The sequence below is a fragment of the Xiphias gladius genome, chromosome 7, assembly GCF_016859285.1.
Source record: "Xiphias gladius isolate SHS-SW01 ecotype Sanya breed wild chromosome 7, ASM1685928v1, whole genome shotgun sequence".
NCBI lineage: Eukaryota > Metazoa > Chordata > Actinopteri > Istiophoriformes > Xiphiidae > Xiphias > Xiphias gladius.
In genome coordinates this window covers 11905000-11922729 of record NC_053406.1, presented here as the reverse complement: position 1 = coordinate 11922729, position 17730 = coordinate 11905000, and the positions used below count along the sequence as shown (strand labels likewise).

General features: G+C 38.3%; 1 protein-coding gene across 1 annotated transcript in view; it reads left to right on the top strand.

Moving 5' to 3' along the window:
* Positions 1-1222: 1222 nt before the first annotated feature.
* LOC120792273 (cGMP-dependent 3',5'-cyclic phosphodiesterase) overlaps positions 1223-17730 on the top strand; it is a 101881-nt gene continuing 85373 nt past the window's right edge. The window contains exons 1-2 of the mRNA XM_040131347.1: positions 1223-1368; positions 1654-1744. Coding sequence (XP_039987281.1) covers positions 1334-1368; positions 1654-1744 — 126 coding nt within the window. The 5' untranslated portion in view covers positions 1223-1333. The remainder of the gene's footprint in view (positions 1369-1653; positions 1745-17730) is intronic.

Here is a 17730-nt window from a genome sequence, read left to right as displayed (position 1 = left end):
ATAGATTTTCAGGATTTATTTTCCTGAAATTTGTTGGGTTTTATTTTGAATTAAGGAAAATTTACTGTAGCAAACACTGTAGTTTAAAATTATTTACTTATTTTGCATATTTTCTATTACTTTGAGGGTATATATATACTCTGGGGTTTAATTTCCACTTTCTGCCCATTTTCTATTGTGTGAAGTATTTTACAAACTGTGCATCACACAAGAGGACCTAATTTACTGTAAACTATCATAAACATAAAAACAGAACAATCTCAACTTAAGGTCCATTTATTAGCTGTTCTTGAGCTGTTGATCATATTGTATCAAATTTTTGAGCTATTTGGAACAAGAAATCCTTAAAGTGGTCAGAAAAAAAATGGATATGTCAAGATCTACGATTCCCATACAAATAGGTAAACTTTATCTACCAATGAAGATCATGTGATATGACTGAAAGCTCCAGGGCATCTAATAAATGGATCTCGGAATGAGATTGTTTTATGAGCAACAAAATAGGTCGTTCGGTATTGCCCTCCAAAACAGCAAAAAAATTTCATAACATTTTCTCATCTATCATCTCTATCGTTCGGTTATGTTTAGGCCATTAATATTACGAGATTAAAATCATGGTAAGAAGAAACCCAAGTTGCCTGGTGATAAGAGACAGGATGCAAACAGCAGCCTGCAGACACCAATGCTGATTGTTCATTGAATGGGCTGTTGATAGGATGCAAACGGCAATATCAGACACATTTTACACATTTAGCAGTTTTGCACCAGTATAACAACACCACTGTTTTCCCAATGTCACAGTCACAATTTGCATAACCAGTGGTGTCTCTTCTGTGGTAAGGACAGACTCCAAAATCTGTGAAAATCAGTTTAATTATCTGTTTTTTAATTATTATTATTTTTTGATGAAAATCAGTAAATTACAAAAGCGATGAGCTTTACTCTAAATATTTGCAATTGGGTTCATTATTCCACTGCTTCCCATGTGGTCGAAGTAGGTCCACCCTGTATTGTACCTGTAGTATAGTGTTTTTATGCGTATGTATCCTGCCGGTGTACACACTGACAATGGAAAAGTGAAACATGGGGAGGGCTGAGGAAGGCAGTAAGACCCAGAGGAGGAGCAGAGAGAGAGCGAGAAAGAGAGAGAGGTGGGAGGAGAGGAGGAGGGACTGTGGGTTCACTCTCAGCTCTATGCGTTGCAGCTTGTGGTGTTAGCGCGCCAGAGTGTGTCTCAGATTGCCGGCGAGTGTGTGTGCATCGGTGCATTGCTGTGTGTGTGAATGTGTGTGTGACTCCAGTGCTCTCTCTGCATACGACAGGTGGAGATGACATGACTGCGCTCGAGAGGAAGAAAGGGAAGGACCTGTAAGGACTTCACACACTCACACACAGACACACACACACACGGAAACACACTTACCTTTTCCCCAACATTCCCTCACACGCACCTTTAAATTCCTGCACTCCTCAGTTCAGGAAAAAGATAAGTTCATGAGTGTGTGTGATTGTGTGTGTTTGTGTGTGTGTGTGTGTGTGTGTGTTTGTGAGAGAGAGACTGTAACAGCTGACACATGTGTGCACAGCAGAAAACTCAAACAGACAAACACAGACTCAAACACAGGTCCTGTCTGTTGTTTTTGATGCCTGCAGACGCGGTCAGCAAGTGTTTTTGCGTCCAGAGGAGAGTTCAGCTCCAGCTCTGACTACCAGACAGTCCACCACGTTGTCCGAACAACTCCAGGTAGGATTTACTTCTTTTCTATTCTCTTGTCTTCTCTCCTCTCTTGTCAACGGTTTCTGAAAAACAGGATGCTATATGCTTCACGCCCTCTGCACTCATGTCTCTTCCTTCTTCCTTTCAATTTTTTTTGTCATCCTCTTTTGTCCACTCTGTAAGAACCACAGGTAGACTGTGGCACATCCACCTCAGTATACTCTACTCTCCTGGTTTTTCCTTAAGTCTCGAAATCTGTTTTAAGGGAGAAATTTATTTTTTTTAAAAGACTCTTGCATTGTTCTGTTAGTCCCTTGTTCTCCTTCTTTCTTTCCCTTACACATATACAAACAGACACACACAACTCTGTCTTCTTCGCTGCCTGTAGTTATTACCTTACCTTTGTTGCTTTTTTTTTTGAACTATGAACTTTTGTCTGAATGAGGTAAGTGTCAACTCCTGTTGCTGCAGCTTTTTGTCTCTCTCTGTTGATTGAGTCGGTAATATACTTCTCACTTGCCTGGGGGTTCTCTGTGTGTGTATGTACAAACACACAGCCTCTGTGTGTGTGCTTGTGTGTGTGAGGGCTCAGATAAAAGACGGAAAGATAAAACATAAAACCCCCAGAAACATGAAAGGGAGGAAATTAAAGACAGTGGCATTTTTTTTTAAGTGCTGGATGAGTGCTTGTGCACAACTGTCTCTGTTTGCATGGTACATGCTTGTTTTTGTGTGTATGTGTGTATGTTTTAGGTTACTGCGTTTTTCAGTTTAGATGATGCAATTTGTTCCTGTGGTCCCTAGAGCAGTAAACCTAGTTTGGTTTTTGGTTTTTGTTTTTTTGTTTTTCGTGTTTGTATGATTTGTGACACATAATATCTGAAATTTAAAATTTAAAATGTGTGTGTGTATGTGTGTGTGTGTGTTTGTGTGTATGTGTTTGTGCACGGTGTGAGTAAAGGGGTATTTGTGCGTGCGTTTGTGCTTTATATTGCACAGGGATTTAATGTTGTTGGCAGCGAAATAGAAAAAATGTTTGATTGGCTGCCAGTGTCGACATGTTCTGCTCAGATCCAATTACCTAGACAGATACACACTCACAAAGATGCAGGCACATGTGCACACACACACACACTGATGACAGACAACCCCCCACATACACATATTTGGCCATTCATACATGGAAAGAGATGAACAACTACGTAAACTGTATTCTCTACCAAGTATTACTTACTCATTCATTAATGTCAGTTTGTTGCAGTCTAAAGATCAATTATAAACAAAGGCATACATAGGGCATATACTCTGTGTGTGTGTGTGTGTGTGTGTGTGTGTGTGTGTGTGTGTGTGTGTGTGTGTGTGTGTGTGTGTGCGCGCGTCTCGGTGTGTGTATGTGTTTTTGTTTGTGTGTATCTCAATAGATTCATCAACTTAAGTCCAATCCTTGACATTTTCCCACATGCTCTCCCATAATTGAGTTGTGAGTAACTGGAATGGCATATTTATGGTTTATTTATTAAACCTTTATTTATAGAGTCCTGTGTGTATGCATGTGTGTGTGTTATCTGTTATTACAGTGCTAATGCACTTCTGAGTCAGCCCTCCGCATGCGCATTTCCTCAGTCAGTCAGTTACGTTGCTGAAAGTCTTGTCCAACTGCATTCCTCGCAGCCATAGCCTGTGTGTGTTTGTCAACAGTTTGAGCCACTGGCTCAATGCTGAAGTGTCACCAGTACTGTAATACTGTCTGTGATTTGGTCGCTGGTGAATGTGCAGTCCGTGCAGCCCCACCTTAAGGAACAGCATTAAATACAGCACTGAAATACATTTGTTTCAGTCCCTGAGGTCCGTTTAGACGGTTATTTTTTTTAAATTCTTAAATTTTTCTTGATCAGAGCGGTTTTGCAGTTTGCCTCTCTTTTGGTGACATCGTGACTTGCTTGCTTACTTGTACCTTTACATGTATGCTATCGTGCTTTGTACAGTAAAAGTGCTGTATATATGTATGTGTGGGTGTGTGTTCATTTGTGCATGCGCGTGAACCAATGAGGCAGCAAAAGCAGCAGGTTAATCTCTTCTCAGTCTGAAGCAGAACAGATGTGAGGATTAATTTGTCAGTGAATCGGGCTGGTGCTTATGTGCTTTTGTGTTTGTGAGGGAGAGAGTTCTACAAAAATTTTACAAAATAAGGGTTTGTGTGGATCCTATGTATATATTTCTTAAACTCTGGGTGTTTAAGAAATATGTACATGTCTGGGTGTCTTTGTGCCAATTCAAATGTATGTTTATGTATCATAACTGTCCGTATTCACACATACTGTGCTTCAGTCTGAACGCCCACTGATGCAATGTATGTGCCTGTACTGTTTGTGTCTTATAACAAGTCTGTGCACCTTTTTTTTTTTAAATAAAACCAGAAGCCACACTTGGGGACAGGTGTTTGTTTTTTCGCCAGTCCTGATCCCCCCTTCCTCCAGCTCCTTGACAATTATCTGCACCTGTCATCCTCATCACATTGTCATTTAGTTGCACAGATATCTCTGCATTTTCTTCATTTTGCAAAAAATGATGTGTTAAAAGCAATGGGAAATTCAGGGCTGAATGTGGAACTTAACAAACCCAAATGTATGGTACACACGAGTGTGTATGTGTGTGGGGTTTTGTCTGTGTGTCCTGGAACTCTGTACGGTAGCGCCCCAGATAGATTGACCTTAATGACATGAAAGCGTTGCTATTTGACGGTGTGGGTTTAGCCTACTAAAGTTTTCACTTTATAGCTTCATAAGTTTCAGTTTCGGGACAGAAGGGAGGCTCTGTGCTCTGACCTCACTGCAGGAAAATGAAAAGAGAATTTTCTTATGGGAAATAAAACAAGTGGCACATTGTGTTGACTTTTGCGTTAGCTGTACGTACATTAGTGTGTGTCTGCTCGTCCACATGTGCATGCCTGTCTTTGTGATGGAATTGTTATTCAGATCTGACTACAAAGTTATGATATTATGATGCCAGAACACTGTTTCACTTGTTGGTCTGCATACAGTCATAGCACTTAGGGCGATTCATGTTATTTCTTGCTCTCATAGTAATGCTCTACCTCTTTTTCTTTAGACTGTATACAAGCTGTGCATGTTTACCTTTTAGCTTTTATGTCGTCTGATATAGATTTACGTGAGCAGGTATGTGTTGATTGTCTTGCTCAAGGGCAAAACAACATGCAGCCGAGCTATCGATGTAGCTACTAACAGACTGATGAGTCAAAAATATATTTTCTTACCCATTTATTATAAACCATTTTACACTCAGCCAGTCAACTCACATACGGAATAAGATTTAGCAATTAAGAATTAATGTAAATAGACTATCCAGATAAAAACATTTCGCCCTCAAGTTCTGATGCCTTCATTTTACCTTTGTGTGAAACCGTCGGTGTTTCTGTCTTCTTGTCTACTCTCCTTTTATCCTTAATGTGGGTACCATCGGTCTGATATGGAGCAGTAAGCAGCAAATACAGAGCTTGATATTCAGCACATTTAGTCGAGCAATCAAGCACTCACAGCAGTGAAGCCCATTGTAGGAGAGCAATCGACGCTTAAGATTGAAACAAACTATCTATGTAGGTAGGCCAGTATACTGCTGTACTGTATGTGAAGTGATGGAGGAGCCAAGACAAGGAAAAAGGATTTCACACCACCAGATAACCATTGTATAAGATGACCCTCAACACCTGCAGGAGCGGTGTTCTCTCCGACGACTCAAGTGGACCGAGACAGAGTAGTAACAATAAGTTGAGAGACCTCAATCAAACTTGAAACCAAAAACCTGCTAATGAAATGCCATAAAAACAAAGTCTTTAAACTGTTTTAAAGACTTTCTCCACAGTTCTGGTGAGCATATATAACCAAGGAGGGTGACAGGAAAGAAGACAAGATAACATACTTTGCATAATAGCAACATCATTTACATGCAACAAAATATCTTATGGAGTGCAAAGTGGACCACATCTGTATGAAGACAATTCAGTTTTCCTTGCTTAAGCTGTAGTAGTATTGTTGTAATATAGAGCTCCAAATCCTCTCATTCATGCAGTTAATACTCAACAATAGTGCGCTCCTCCTGGTTTTATTGCATTGATCCTTGGTGGCTTGAATTAAACTACTGGAAGTGAGATCCATAACGTTCTACAATTCCCAACTCTTCGATTACAAGCCCTGAGGGACTCGATGATAACAGGTAAGGCGTGACATGCATGAGTAGTGGCTGCAGCAGTGGAGAATGTGCAGTGAGTTGACAGCTTAAATCAATCGCCCCGTTGGTGATGGCAGTAGGCAAGCTTGGTTGGTGCATCAGCTGATCCAGTGCACAGCGCTCTTTGAGTGATATATGTGAACTAGCCTGGGGACTTTGTGTCATTTTTTATATTTGATCTGGAAATCTACAGTAATATGTCCAGACATTTAGTTTATATTGCAGCATTAATTTACTGAATATGCCATATGCCAAGCATTATATATTCAGTACAAATAATTGGTTTATGTTTCTTTGTATGTGTCTTTTAATTAATACAGGTGAATTCATATCTGATTCAGCCAGGTTGGCTATGATCACAAGTAGGTTAATACACATAAACACCATTTTCTAATCTAAGAAAGTGCTTACACAAATCTCTTGTGTATGTTTCTCCTTTAAATTTAGGGGTCGCTCATTTGGTTCTGCATTTGATCATGCAGAGCACAGACCAGACATTAAAGTACCACCCACCTGTGCTATGTATCACGAAAACAAACCCTCCCCTATGCAGCAAACTAGTGCCAATTCCAAGGCTCTGACAGAGGAGACAGACAAGATGGGCATCCGACAGTAAACACGATGCATCAATAATAATCTGTTGAATAAAAGACTACCAGGCAGTCAGTAGATATCCGCCGTTATGTGAAGCATAAGCTTTCTGGACCTGTTATAGTTTAGCACAACATGCTTTTTTCACAGGATATCCCACTGTAAAACAACATTGTATTGCTTTAAATGTTTTGTGCAAGTTTCAGTTTAAGGTTCACAACATCAATTTACAACAGTCAGGTTTTTTTAATGTAGAAAGATCAAAGCCTTACTCTTGCCGCAGCCCACATGAGTTTACCTGCTGTCGTCCTGGTTAGGATATATTTATTTGTATTTTTGCCGTCCTACTGTAGTGTACAGTGTAAGGGACTCAAGTGTAAAGGCTTTTCAGTTTAGTGATTTTTGCAGTATACAAATGTACAACATCAAAGAGGTATCAGGTCTTAGTCTTAGTCTTAGTATTAGTCATGAGCAGTGGTGGAAGAAGTACTCAGATCTTTAACTTAAATACCAATGTAAACAATGTAAAAATACTCCAATGCAAGTTAAAGTCTTGCATTCAAAATCCTAGGTCATTTAGCCCCGTGATCCCCAACCAAGTGTCGGGCCCCTCCAAAGGGTCACTAGATAATTCTGGGCAGTTGTGAGATGATGAATGGGACAGAAAATAAGCTCTGCTGCACAAATTTGTATTTTTTTTTTTTAAACTTTTCTCTTATCTGTCCTTTTCGTTTTGGGAATCAGTTATTTAACTGAAACCATCTGAGAAGTTTAGACTGAATACATGACAAGAACCCTTTTTTGTAAATGGTTACAAACCAGAAAGTTTGGGAACAACTTGTTTAATCTCTAATAGTACAGTGTCATATGTGTTTAATTTAAAATCTCAGTCTTTAAAGTAACTAGTAGCTATAGCTGGTGATAGATGAACGTAGTGGAGTGAAAAAAGGGCAATATTTACCCCTGAAATGTAGTGGAGTATAAAGTATAAAGTAGCATGAAATGGAACTACCCAAGTAAAGTACAAGTACCTAAAAATTTTACTTAAGTACAGTAGGCCTACTTGAGTAAATGTACATGGTTACCTTCCTCGTATCAGTATTCCTTTACTGTCTGCTCTAGCTAGACCAAATCAAGCAACTATTGCAAACAAAATACTGTATTGTGTTTTGATCTGAGTGGACTTAAAATAACCTTTAAATTTAACTACAGCTTTAAGCAGTAATTATATGATAAAGAGTATGATTAAGTTATTTGTAACTGAAGAATATTGAAGATCTTTTCTGCTGCTTCTGAATTCCATAACAATTAAGCAAAAAGCCTTTTGACTCTAGAAACTGTATCTCCAGTCAGTGTGGAGTTTGGGAAACATTTCCAGACTTCCTCTGTTTTTCTGTTACTTAATGATGGTTGTTTGGAACCTTTCCTATAATGAAAAACGCTATCTGCTCCAAACTTTGTGTCATATTGGGCTAAAATATAGATCTTTTGTTTATTTGATCCTTTCTCCTGCTGTGGTGGCATTTCTCCTGTTGCAGGGCTCGCAGCAGCTGAATGATGCAAATCCAAACACAGGGGAGAGAGTGGTCTGCATTGTAGGTGTACAGCAGAGTGGCATTATGTGCTGTAGGGTTCAAAGCAAGAAGTGGGGAGAAATTTACGCAAGCAGAGAGTACTGGGCTTCGCCTGATACGGCACTTTGAATCACGTATTCTGATGAATGACCACTGACACAAGGGCACCTTCACTTCACAACAACTCTCTGAGAATGCTGGATATATACGTGCGTGTGTGTGTGTCAGAGTTAGTGTTTTTTCTTTGATAAATGGACTGTATTATTCAGTGCTGCTGAATTTTATCTCAAGTGGATTCCTGCAGGGTATTGAGCAAGCTCTTTCTCACTCTCAGTGTGTGTGTGTGTGTGTGTGTGTGTGTGTGTGTGTGTGTGTGTGTGTGTGTGTTTTTGCATGCACATACTTACACAGTCCACTACCCCAAGTGCACCCATCTGCAGGTAAATAGAAAGTATGGTTGTATATTTGCGGGTGTGCGAGCTCCATGCTGACTTGCTAAACTCCAAAGGGTATGAGTAGGCATTTGAGTGCTCTTCATTCATTCGGACAGATAACTAATAATCACGACACATTCATTAGCTCTGGTAATATAATTAAAAACAAGGCAAGAGAGCGCAATAGCTCACAGGAACTGCAGATACAAAGCACATAGTGTTGCAGTGGGTTATTTTTTTGAATCAGGTTCTTAATTGTTTGTTGCAGTTTACATGCTTGTTACAGTAATACGATACAATACAAGGGTGGTTCGCCACACAGCTCCTCCTGCCCACATGTTGATAGGTCCTTGGCAGGACACAGAACCCCAAATTGCTGCAGATGAATAAACCATAGTTTATGGTAACAGAAAAATATCAATTCTTTTTTCACACCTTTTCTCCAGTTTGGAATCCCTATTCACTGCAGCCTTTATCATTGGTAACTATACCTTTGGTGAGTGCTGGTTTTGAACCTGTGAACATTGCTAATTGTGTCCGTTGGGTCACATAACCAAGCCAGAGGTTGTGCTTTCTGGAGAAACTATGGGTTTCTTTGTGTAAGCAACAATTTTGCTGCTGTACGAACCATACATTTTAAAAAGCATATCTCTCCCTGTGTAAATTTTCCTCGCACCGTCTCACCTATGCTCTTACAGTAGTAGAACAGCTGGAGCAGAACTGTAATTTTTTAATTGCAAAATATTGCTTTACAAATGCAGACCATGGTAACAATTACACATAATGTAAAAACTTCATCACACTTCATATTTTGTAATGTTGATGTGCAGCTCATGCCCCAATGGACATGACACTTATCCAGATGTTTGAATTAATTTCAGCCATGATCCACACAGAAGACATGTAATACAGACTGCATCTCACTATCTCGGACTTGTGACTTCATTAAACTCTCAAGCTTTATAAAGAACTAATATAACTAGGCAACACAGATGCACATTAAATCATGTTTATACAGCTGCAAGCTATATTTCTTTGGTAGCTTAGGAGAAATTTGACAACATTTCCAGAACCGAAGAACCTGTTTTTGTTGTTTTCTACTTTGAAAATTGCAAGCAAAGATCAATGAAAGTCCAAGAAGTGTTTGTCCAGTAATTTGCTGAAAGTTTTATTGGTATGTCTACGTGAAGGAGAAATGATCTATTCATGTCATGTACAGCTTACTTTACAGTAAATGATGTCTGTCACAAGATAAGTCATGTATGGCCCTGCCAGAATAAAATAAGTGAAATTATGAGGTGGTTTTGTCGGGCTAGAAGGCACGTGCAAGCCTTCAAGCTAAACAGAAGAAAGAAATCACTGATGAGTCACCATTCAACTCGCGTAGGTGGACGGAGTTAAAAGAAGTTCTTCTTCTGAAACTATTTCTTAAAGTGATCCTCCATCCAAAATCAAATCAGTCATGGTCAACTTGAAATGAGGTTACAATAAATTCCAATGGTGACAAATATTAAGCCAATGTCCTATGTGACTGTCATTATATCAGACATACATCTACATATAAACCTACAGACAAAAGTTTTGTCAGTCCCTTTTTTGCTAATGCAGTATTCCCTATGTGATAAAAATGAGGCTCCTCCTTTTCAGGTCAAAGTAAGCATTTTATGTCCTCACACACATTATGTTTCCTGCTAACAAAGGACACTGCTCATCTTCGGTACTGTAAAGTTAGATACTCTTGCAATGAGTGGAGTTTTAAAAAAACTTTTCTTATAGAAAAGTTAAGAAAGTGGGGAGAAAAATGAAAATAAGTTGCTTGTAAATAGCCCTATCATTAGGGAACCCTATAGGGAGTTCAGTTGCGATTTTTAACATTTATGAATTATTGTTATTTTGAATAATAGTGACATAATAGTGTGCACACAATGGACATTCTTTTATGTTGTGGGAATGTGAGGGACACTTTGTAGTTCAGAAAAATTACATTTACTCAAATACAATTTAAAAGTAAATGGAGTTCACCAAGTTGCAAATATGAAACATTTATAGACGCAGGACTATAGTACCTATATAAACATATATTTCACCTTTCTGTCTCATTCCCATTGACTGTGTAGTGTTAATTTTGTTAAAAAAAAACTATGACTAAATATGTCCGTCAATTACCTAGTTTTTCCATGAGTAAGTAGCTGACGAGATGGCACTGATATCATTAAACAGTAACTGTGACTATATAAACATGCAATATTGTAGAGGAAAAAATATGAGACTAAATGTAGTTTAAAATATAAAAACTTTACCAGAATCTCTCTATATTTTCATTGATGAAAAAAAGAGGAGACGAAATTACACAGAGCATTTTTTCAAACAATTACATAATCGAAAAGTCCTTCTTTGAATAGCTGCGATGTGCATTTCTCTTCCTGCACGCTCGGATCATCTTTCTGGTGATTCACCAATGAACTCACTGCTAACAGTGCAAGACTGGACCTAGCTATGATCAGATAAATGGTGAAGGGAAAAGAACGTGATGGCAGAAATTGAGGTAACCTAATGTTAAGATGTTAAGTAACATTACTTTACTTTTGAAGCCATGTTTAGCCAACTACCAAAGGCAGTGGCGTAACTTTATCTGTTAGCATCTCACAATAACGGGACATTGCTGAATAACTTGCAGATGGGGATTCAGTCTCAATGATTGTCAGTAGTCCCTTGAACTATGTTGGCAAACCTTTTGCTTAAGACAAGTTTGTTTGCTTTGATGTATTAAACATGCTGTCCATGTTAATGCGCACACAACTTAATTGACATACACATTTTATAGTCAGTTCTCGCCAATTTTGAATAGGTCCGTAATAGCTAAATGTAGTCAATTTGAGACCTCTACTGGTTATTAAAATGCATAGCATATAATGTAGAAGATTGTTTTGTGCTCGAATAAAGTCTGTTGAGCAGTAGTTAGCCATCTAGTGCTTAGCTTGCTTTGTGTGCAAAGAGCTTCCAAATATTTGCTTTACAAATTTATTTAAATGTTGTGTACAACCTATCATAAACACTGACTGTATAACACAATCTAGTACAACACTATCACTAAGGCCAGATTTATTATGAAGGGTTTTTTTTTTCTGGTTACTTTCTGAGTGACTCATATTCCAAGGGTTAGACTGCACTGGATTTGCCAATGTTGCCATTTTTCCAGACTTAATTTTTAAAATTAGTTGGATGAAATCCTATTTTAAAGCGGTTTCCTGAAGTTTGACTAAAATGCTTATTCTTGATCATGACAAAAACTAGACTAAAATATCTAGGTTTTTCTTTGACTCAAACAAGACTAAAATGAGTTTAGCTAAAAATTGACTTAATATCAAAAGGGTGAGGTTGACTAAATATGACTAAAACTAACATTGACTTTTTATCTCAGGACTAAGACTAAATCTAAAAATAGCTGAAAAATTAGCACTTTGCCTATGCTACAGAAAAACAACCTTTTTAAAAAAAAAAGTTTGAACATTTCTTCACAGCTAATGTATAAAGTCTATCTAAAAGTTAACGTGGGTGGCCTTCCCACGCTCATTTTAAAAAAAGAGTAGATGCTCTTCTCTTCACCTGGCATTGCAGCAGTAGTTCACCGCCAGCGAGCTGAGTTAGATAAGGACGTGAATGCAGAGGCTGTAGAGAGGCAGCATGAGTAATAGACAGCAACATAAGGGGAGGATGGATAGATAGATAGATAGATAATAGATAGATAGAGGGCAGCAAAAAAGATGAACGTACTCCCAAGTAACCTCGATGAAAAAGGTGTACTTTTCTATTCACTCTTCATTTCCCTCTCAATGTCTCACAGTGTTTTTTCGGGGGGTTGTTTCTGTGTTTTAGTCCCATTCTTTTTCTGTCCCATTCAATTTGTGGTCCTTCCATTGTGGTAATAGGGCAATAGTGAATGGAGGCTCGAATAGAGGGGAGAAGAAAAGGCAGAGAAGAAAAGAAAAGAGCTGAAGAAGTGGGTGAAAGAACAGCGAGGGAAGAGGTGTCAGTATGTGATTTCCCCGAGGGATTGGATTAAAAAACAGGGGTGTGTCCCTTTCTTTCTGACTCTCTCACTCTCCGTATGTGCCTGTGCAAGCAATATGTGTGTGTGGGTGGATTGGTGTGTGTGTGTGTGTGTGTGTGTGTGTGTGTGTGTGTGTGTGTGTGTGTGTGTGTGTGTTAGGGGGATGTTCACCTACACAGTGTACTCTTGCACTGTGCCACTCTGTAGTCTTGACCCTCATGTATATCTGACATGCTCCAGTTTTCCCATCGGACAGAAATTTCAATAACCAGCCACTCCAACAGAGGTGTGTGTGTGTCAATGTGAGGGTATTTGTGTGTCGAGGTTGCATGTGTGTGGCAAGCATATGCATCTTTATGCATGTGTAGGTGTGTTTTTATCACTTTATATTTGTCTTTTTAGATATTGGCTGGCTGGCTTCCTTATTGATCCAATTCGCACCAATAATGGAGATCGATCTTCCATTTCCACATGTACGGAGGCCTACACATTCATGCACTCAAACTTACGCTTAACATTTTCCATAGGCACAGAGGTCGGCGTCCCTCAGGCTTATGTAACTTTTACTCTAAGAGCTCAGTTGTATCAAGAAGGATACATCGAGACATGTGAGTGGCTTTTAGATATCCCTGTGGAGTAACTGACAGTTAACTGAAGGGGAAATATGAGCTTCTATATCTCAAAAGTCAATGTAAAATTGAGCCATATTCTGCAAGTAAAACTGTCCGAACACTGATGTCCAGCTATCTTGTCTATAAAACTGCAGGTTCCAACAAAAGCTTATGTGCATGTACTTGAACGTACCTATAAATGCTTAATGCAAAGCATTTCATGAATATTTATACGCATATAAATGTGTTCATCTGTCTATTATTCATGCAAGAAAACTTTATTTGTAATATAATAATGAAACTGAGGTTTTGGGGGCATATCACATAACCATGGAGCCCCTAGTATTATTCTGTCCAGGAAACTTATTCGTATGTCATTCGCCCCTCTCTGTATCATGCTATCTAAGAATGCCAGAGTGCACCAAAAATATAATCAACAAATTGTGCTGTTGTATGGAGCCTGTAGCAATTATTCACTTTAGTTAGAGCACCACCAGCATCCACTCTTTCAAAGTTTCCCCAGGATACTAACAGAGTCCTCATCCTTGAAGCCTTCTCGCTTATAAAAGTGAAACATGAAAAACCTCCAATAAGGCAGAATGTAAATCCCACATTTGTGCAGCTTGTTTATCAGGCACATACTTGCTCTGTCTTGTGTCAGGCTGTTGAAACCATCAGAAATATTTTCTCTGGCAGTTTGTTTACTCAAGCTCCTTATCGTCACGTTCTATGACTGCAGTAATTCTTTGCTACTTGACAAATTATATGGTCTCCGGTCCGCTTTTTCAGTGGAGACATTGGGAGATGCTTTCAACTTCACTCCCAACACCGTTCTGGCCTCAAAAATTAAGGCTACAAATAACCAAAAATGCATAAATGTCTAGTTCTTTAATAAAATGCATCGCTCACCTTTTCAAAAAAATCATCATATATTTGGGCCCATATACTAAATCAGCTATTGTTCCACTTGACTTCCAAGAAAGAAAACATTAGATAGAAACTCAAAACTACACCATTTCACTGTTCTCTAACTCTTTGCAGATGACTCATTACTTTTTCCAGCAGACATATTGCTGAAAGATGATTTGTTTGATATGGTGGTTGGGATTGTTGGTAACAGTCATCAGGCCGAACGGTGTATCCGCTGTCACCTGCAGCGTTCGCGCAGAGGTTATGATGGTTGTGATAGCTGTATCAAACATAACACTAAAGATTTGTTTGGTTGAACAATTTGTGAAATTAAAGCACCATGTTTCTCTGATAAGTACATCATGTCACATCACGTCACACAGCTTCGGGCTGAGGTCAGCTCCCCTTTACTTCTCTCTCTCAGAATAAATGAACCATTCAGACTTTCAAGTAAACAGATTCACATCATAAATAATTTGGAGTTTCCCATTTTGATTTTTACAGCTTTAACAAGCTAAAAAAGTCTGAAAACTGTTTTTGTGAATTTGTGAATTGCCCTGTGAAGTTTACCAGCAGTGAAAGGAAATTTGATGAGTCACTGAATCACATCATCCACAAGTGTTGGCTGTGAAAACAGACGTAAATAAGAGTTAAATGAGCTACGTTAGGTACATTATGGGACATATACCTTTGTCTTCATTGTATCTGCTTTATTTAAACACTTGGACATTGTGTCCACAAATTAATTTTGCAGCTGTGTTATTGTGAGGTGTGATTTCTCACATCTTGTTTGGGTTCAACTTTGAAAATCAATTTTAAACTGCATTCCTGCTAGCAGTAAAAAAGAGTCAACATTGACTTTCTGGAACTCACAGAAACCCTGAAGAGTATGTGTCTGAAAAAAAGCTTTTTATTAAAGTTTTAACTTGAATAAAACAGTGTAGAGTGTATAAAGCAAAAGAAGTTGAGTTAAGGTGACTTGCTCACAAGGAGTAGATAAAATAAACTTAATATAAGTACTTTAACTTTGAATTATATAAATTACAATTAAAAACCTAACTAGGTGGGCCATTTTAAACTGAATGCTAATCAGCAGTAAAATGATTTGATAAGTCAAGAGCAGCAATCTGAAAAATCATAACAGCAAACAAAAACTGCATTAACAAAGAGAAATATAGGCCTCTAGTGGAAACTTACCAAGAGCGGCTTATGAATGCAAAGATGACCTAACTTCAAAGACTTCCTTTTTCAGAGTTAATGTTATTTTGTCGAACTGCTGTCGACCTGCAGTTGGCCCTGATTTGGACTTGAACACATCAGATCCTGTCAGACACTAAAGTTTTTCATGTCTCCGCTGTCTGTTCTCCCATGATTTGACTTGGCAGCTCGTCGGCCGAAAAAATGTTAACTAGTGGCATCTCTGTATTAAACTGTCTCATTTAGTTCTCTCTGTCACAGCTTTTCTTCGCTTCCTCTTATTACCTGTCTCTCTCATACTGTCTATGCTTTAGCTTACTCTGGTTTTATTTTCTGCCTCTTCTTAGTGTGCAGACATACCACACACACATTTCCTGGACATCTAGATACTCTCTAACTTCTCATAATTTCGATCCGTGCTATGAAGAGTCTTGCCACTTTGTCTTTCAGGGGCTAGACTGTTATCCACGTCGAAGTGTGTAACTGCTGAACCACTCAACCGACATGTAAAACAGTGTGTGTGTGTCTAATGTGTCATTCAGTGATGCTTGAACACAGCCGAAATGTCAGAGTGATGTTGACGTTCTGTTTTTCACTTTGTGTCCTTTCTTCCATGTTAGGCCACTTGTGGGCCACATTTTATCAGAGTTGGACCTGATAAAACACTTAACTCTGGTTGTTTACACGTTCGAAAACATTACAGAATGTATTCACTCATTTAATCAATATCACACGTACTTTCAGCCTTAGTGTTTATTAAAATTTAAAGCCAAACTGACAGACCCGTTCTTTTGACAACATGTAAAAATAATCACAGGCATTGCTGTGGGGGAGACTGAATCACATAAAACCTAGCTAATGTGTTCCAGCCTTGGCTAATCCTGTTTGACCCTGTAGAGAAAAACAGAGGAAGGATTTTTTTTTTCCTTTCCACTCATTCCATATATTCAAAATTTAATTTAACTAAATGCTTCCTGAGGGCTGTGATATCAAATGAAAAATAAATGACAGGATTGAACCCAGTAAGAGGACCGATGGGCTGCTAACAAAGGAACTTTCTCCCTACACGTTATTTCCATACCTAAAGACATAAAGGAGAAAGATTAAAAGCTAAAGTAAACTAACATAAAATAAAATCATCATCTCTATCAGTAACTCATTCTGAAAATAGATAAATTTACCACAACTCCTTTGATTCTTTTGATGGAATTAACCAGTGCTTGATGTGGATGCATACATTTATACATAAAATTTCTTATCAGTGCCTGACATGTGGGTACATTCATGCCGACAATCATAATACTATCACAATAAAAATCTTAGCATACACAGTAATGCCCTCGTGACATCATTGTAAGCAACTGTACTGTAAGTCTTTTCTGCTGCTCTTTTGATAGCTGCACCACAGGTGAGCAATATGAAAAAACATATATAACGGTCAGGCCGTTCATGGTGTAATGTAAGTAGTATATGTGACATTTTCGTACAAGCATACCCTGAATATAGAATTCTCAACATTGTCGAGATAAATCTCTATTGTCCGTTAAATCCTCTGTAAAATGATAGTTGAGGTAATCGAGTTAACTGCAATTCCACTAGGAGACTCCAGAAAATACATAGTTTCTAGTCTCTTCATATGTAATTATCATTGTATTACTATTTTTGGCATTAGCTTTGATGTTAAGGTTGGCACCATATAGAGATCATATGGTCCACATCCAGTCCTGAACTCCAAAGCTGCACGGGGAAAATACAACTAAATCACCGGCATACAAAACATGATTCATTGTAAGATCACACCGCCCGTTTTTTTTGCTGCCTGGACAAGTCATCCATAAACAAATTAAAGAAGAGTAGAGAAACCGCTCCATCTTACCTAACCCTGTATGGTCCGAGGGGTAGATCAAAACACATCACCTCTACACTACTACACTGTAAAACATTTTAACCTTCTTCAACTTAAAAAATAATTTTCCCTGCTGCCTTAACAAATTGTCGAGTTAATTTAACTCAATTCTAGGTAACAAGTTCAATAAACTTAAGATATTAGGTTGAGTCAACAACTTTTAAGTGACAAACGTACATTTTCTCAGTTTGAAGAGTCAGTTCTTTGTTTCAAATGCAGAAACTACAGCTGCAGATGCTTTGTTGAAGCATGAATCAGAAAAAAGACAACATGCAACGCTGCTCCCAGTGAGCATACTGCAACTGAATTTGATACTAACCTTCATCGTAGTTCCCATTGTTTTCATTATTGTGAAAATATACAACCATGACTTATCTTATCTGTTTTAAAGACACACATCAAGTTTCCATCATATACACCTTCTTGAAACTACAAAAAAAGAAGGGTCTCTGGAAAGTTTTAACTCTCAAGTGGTGCATGATGGTAAATGTATAT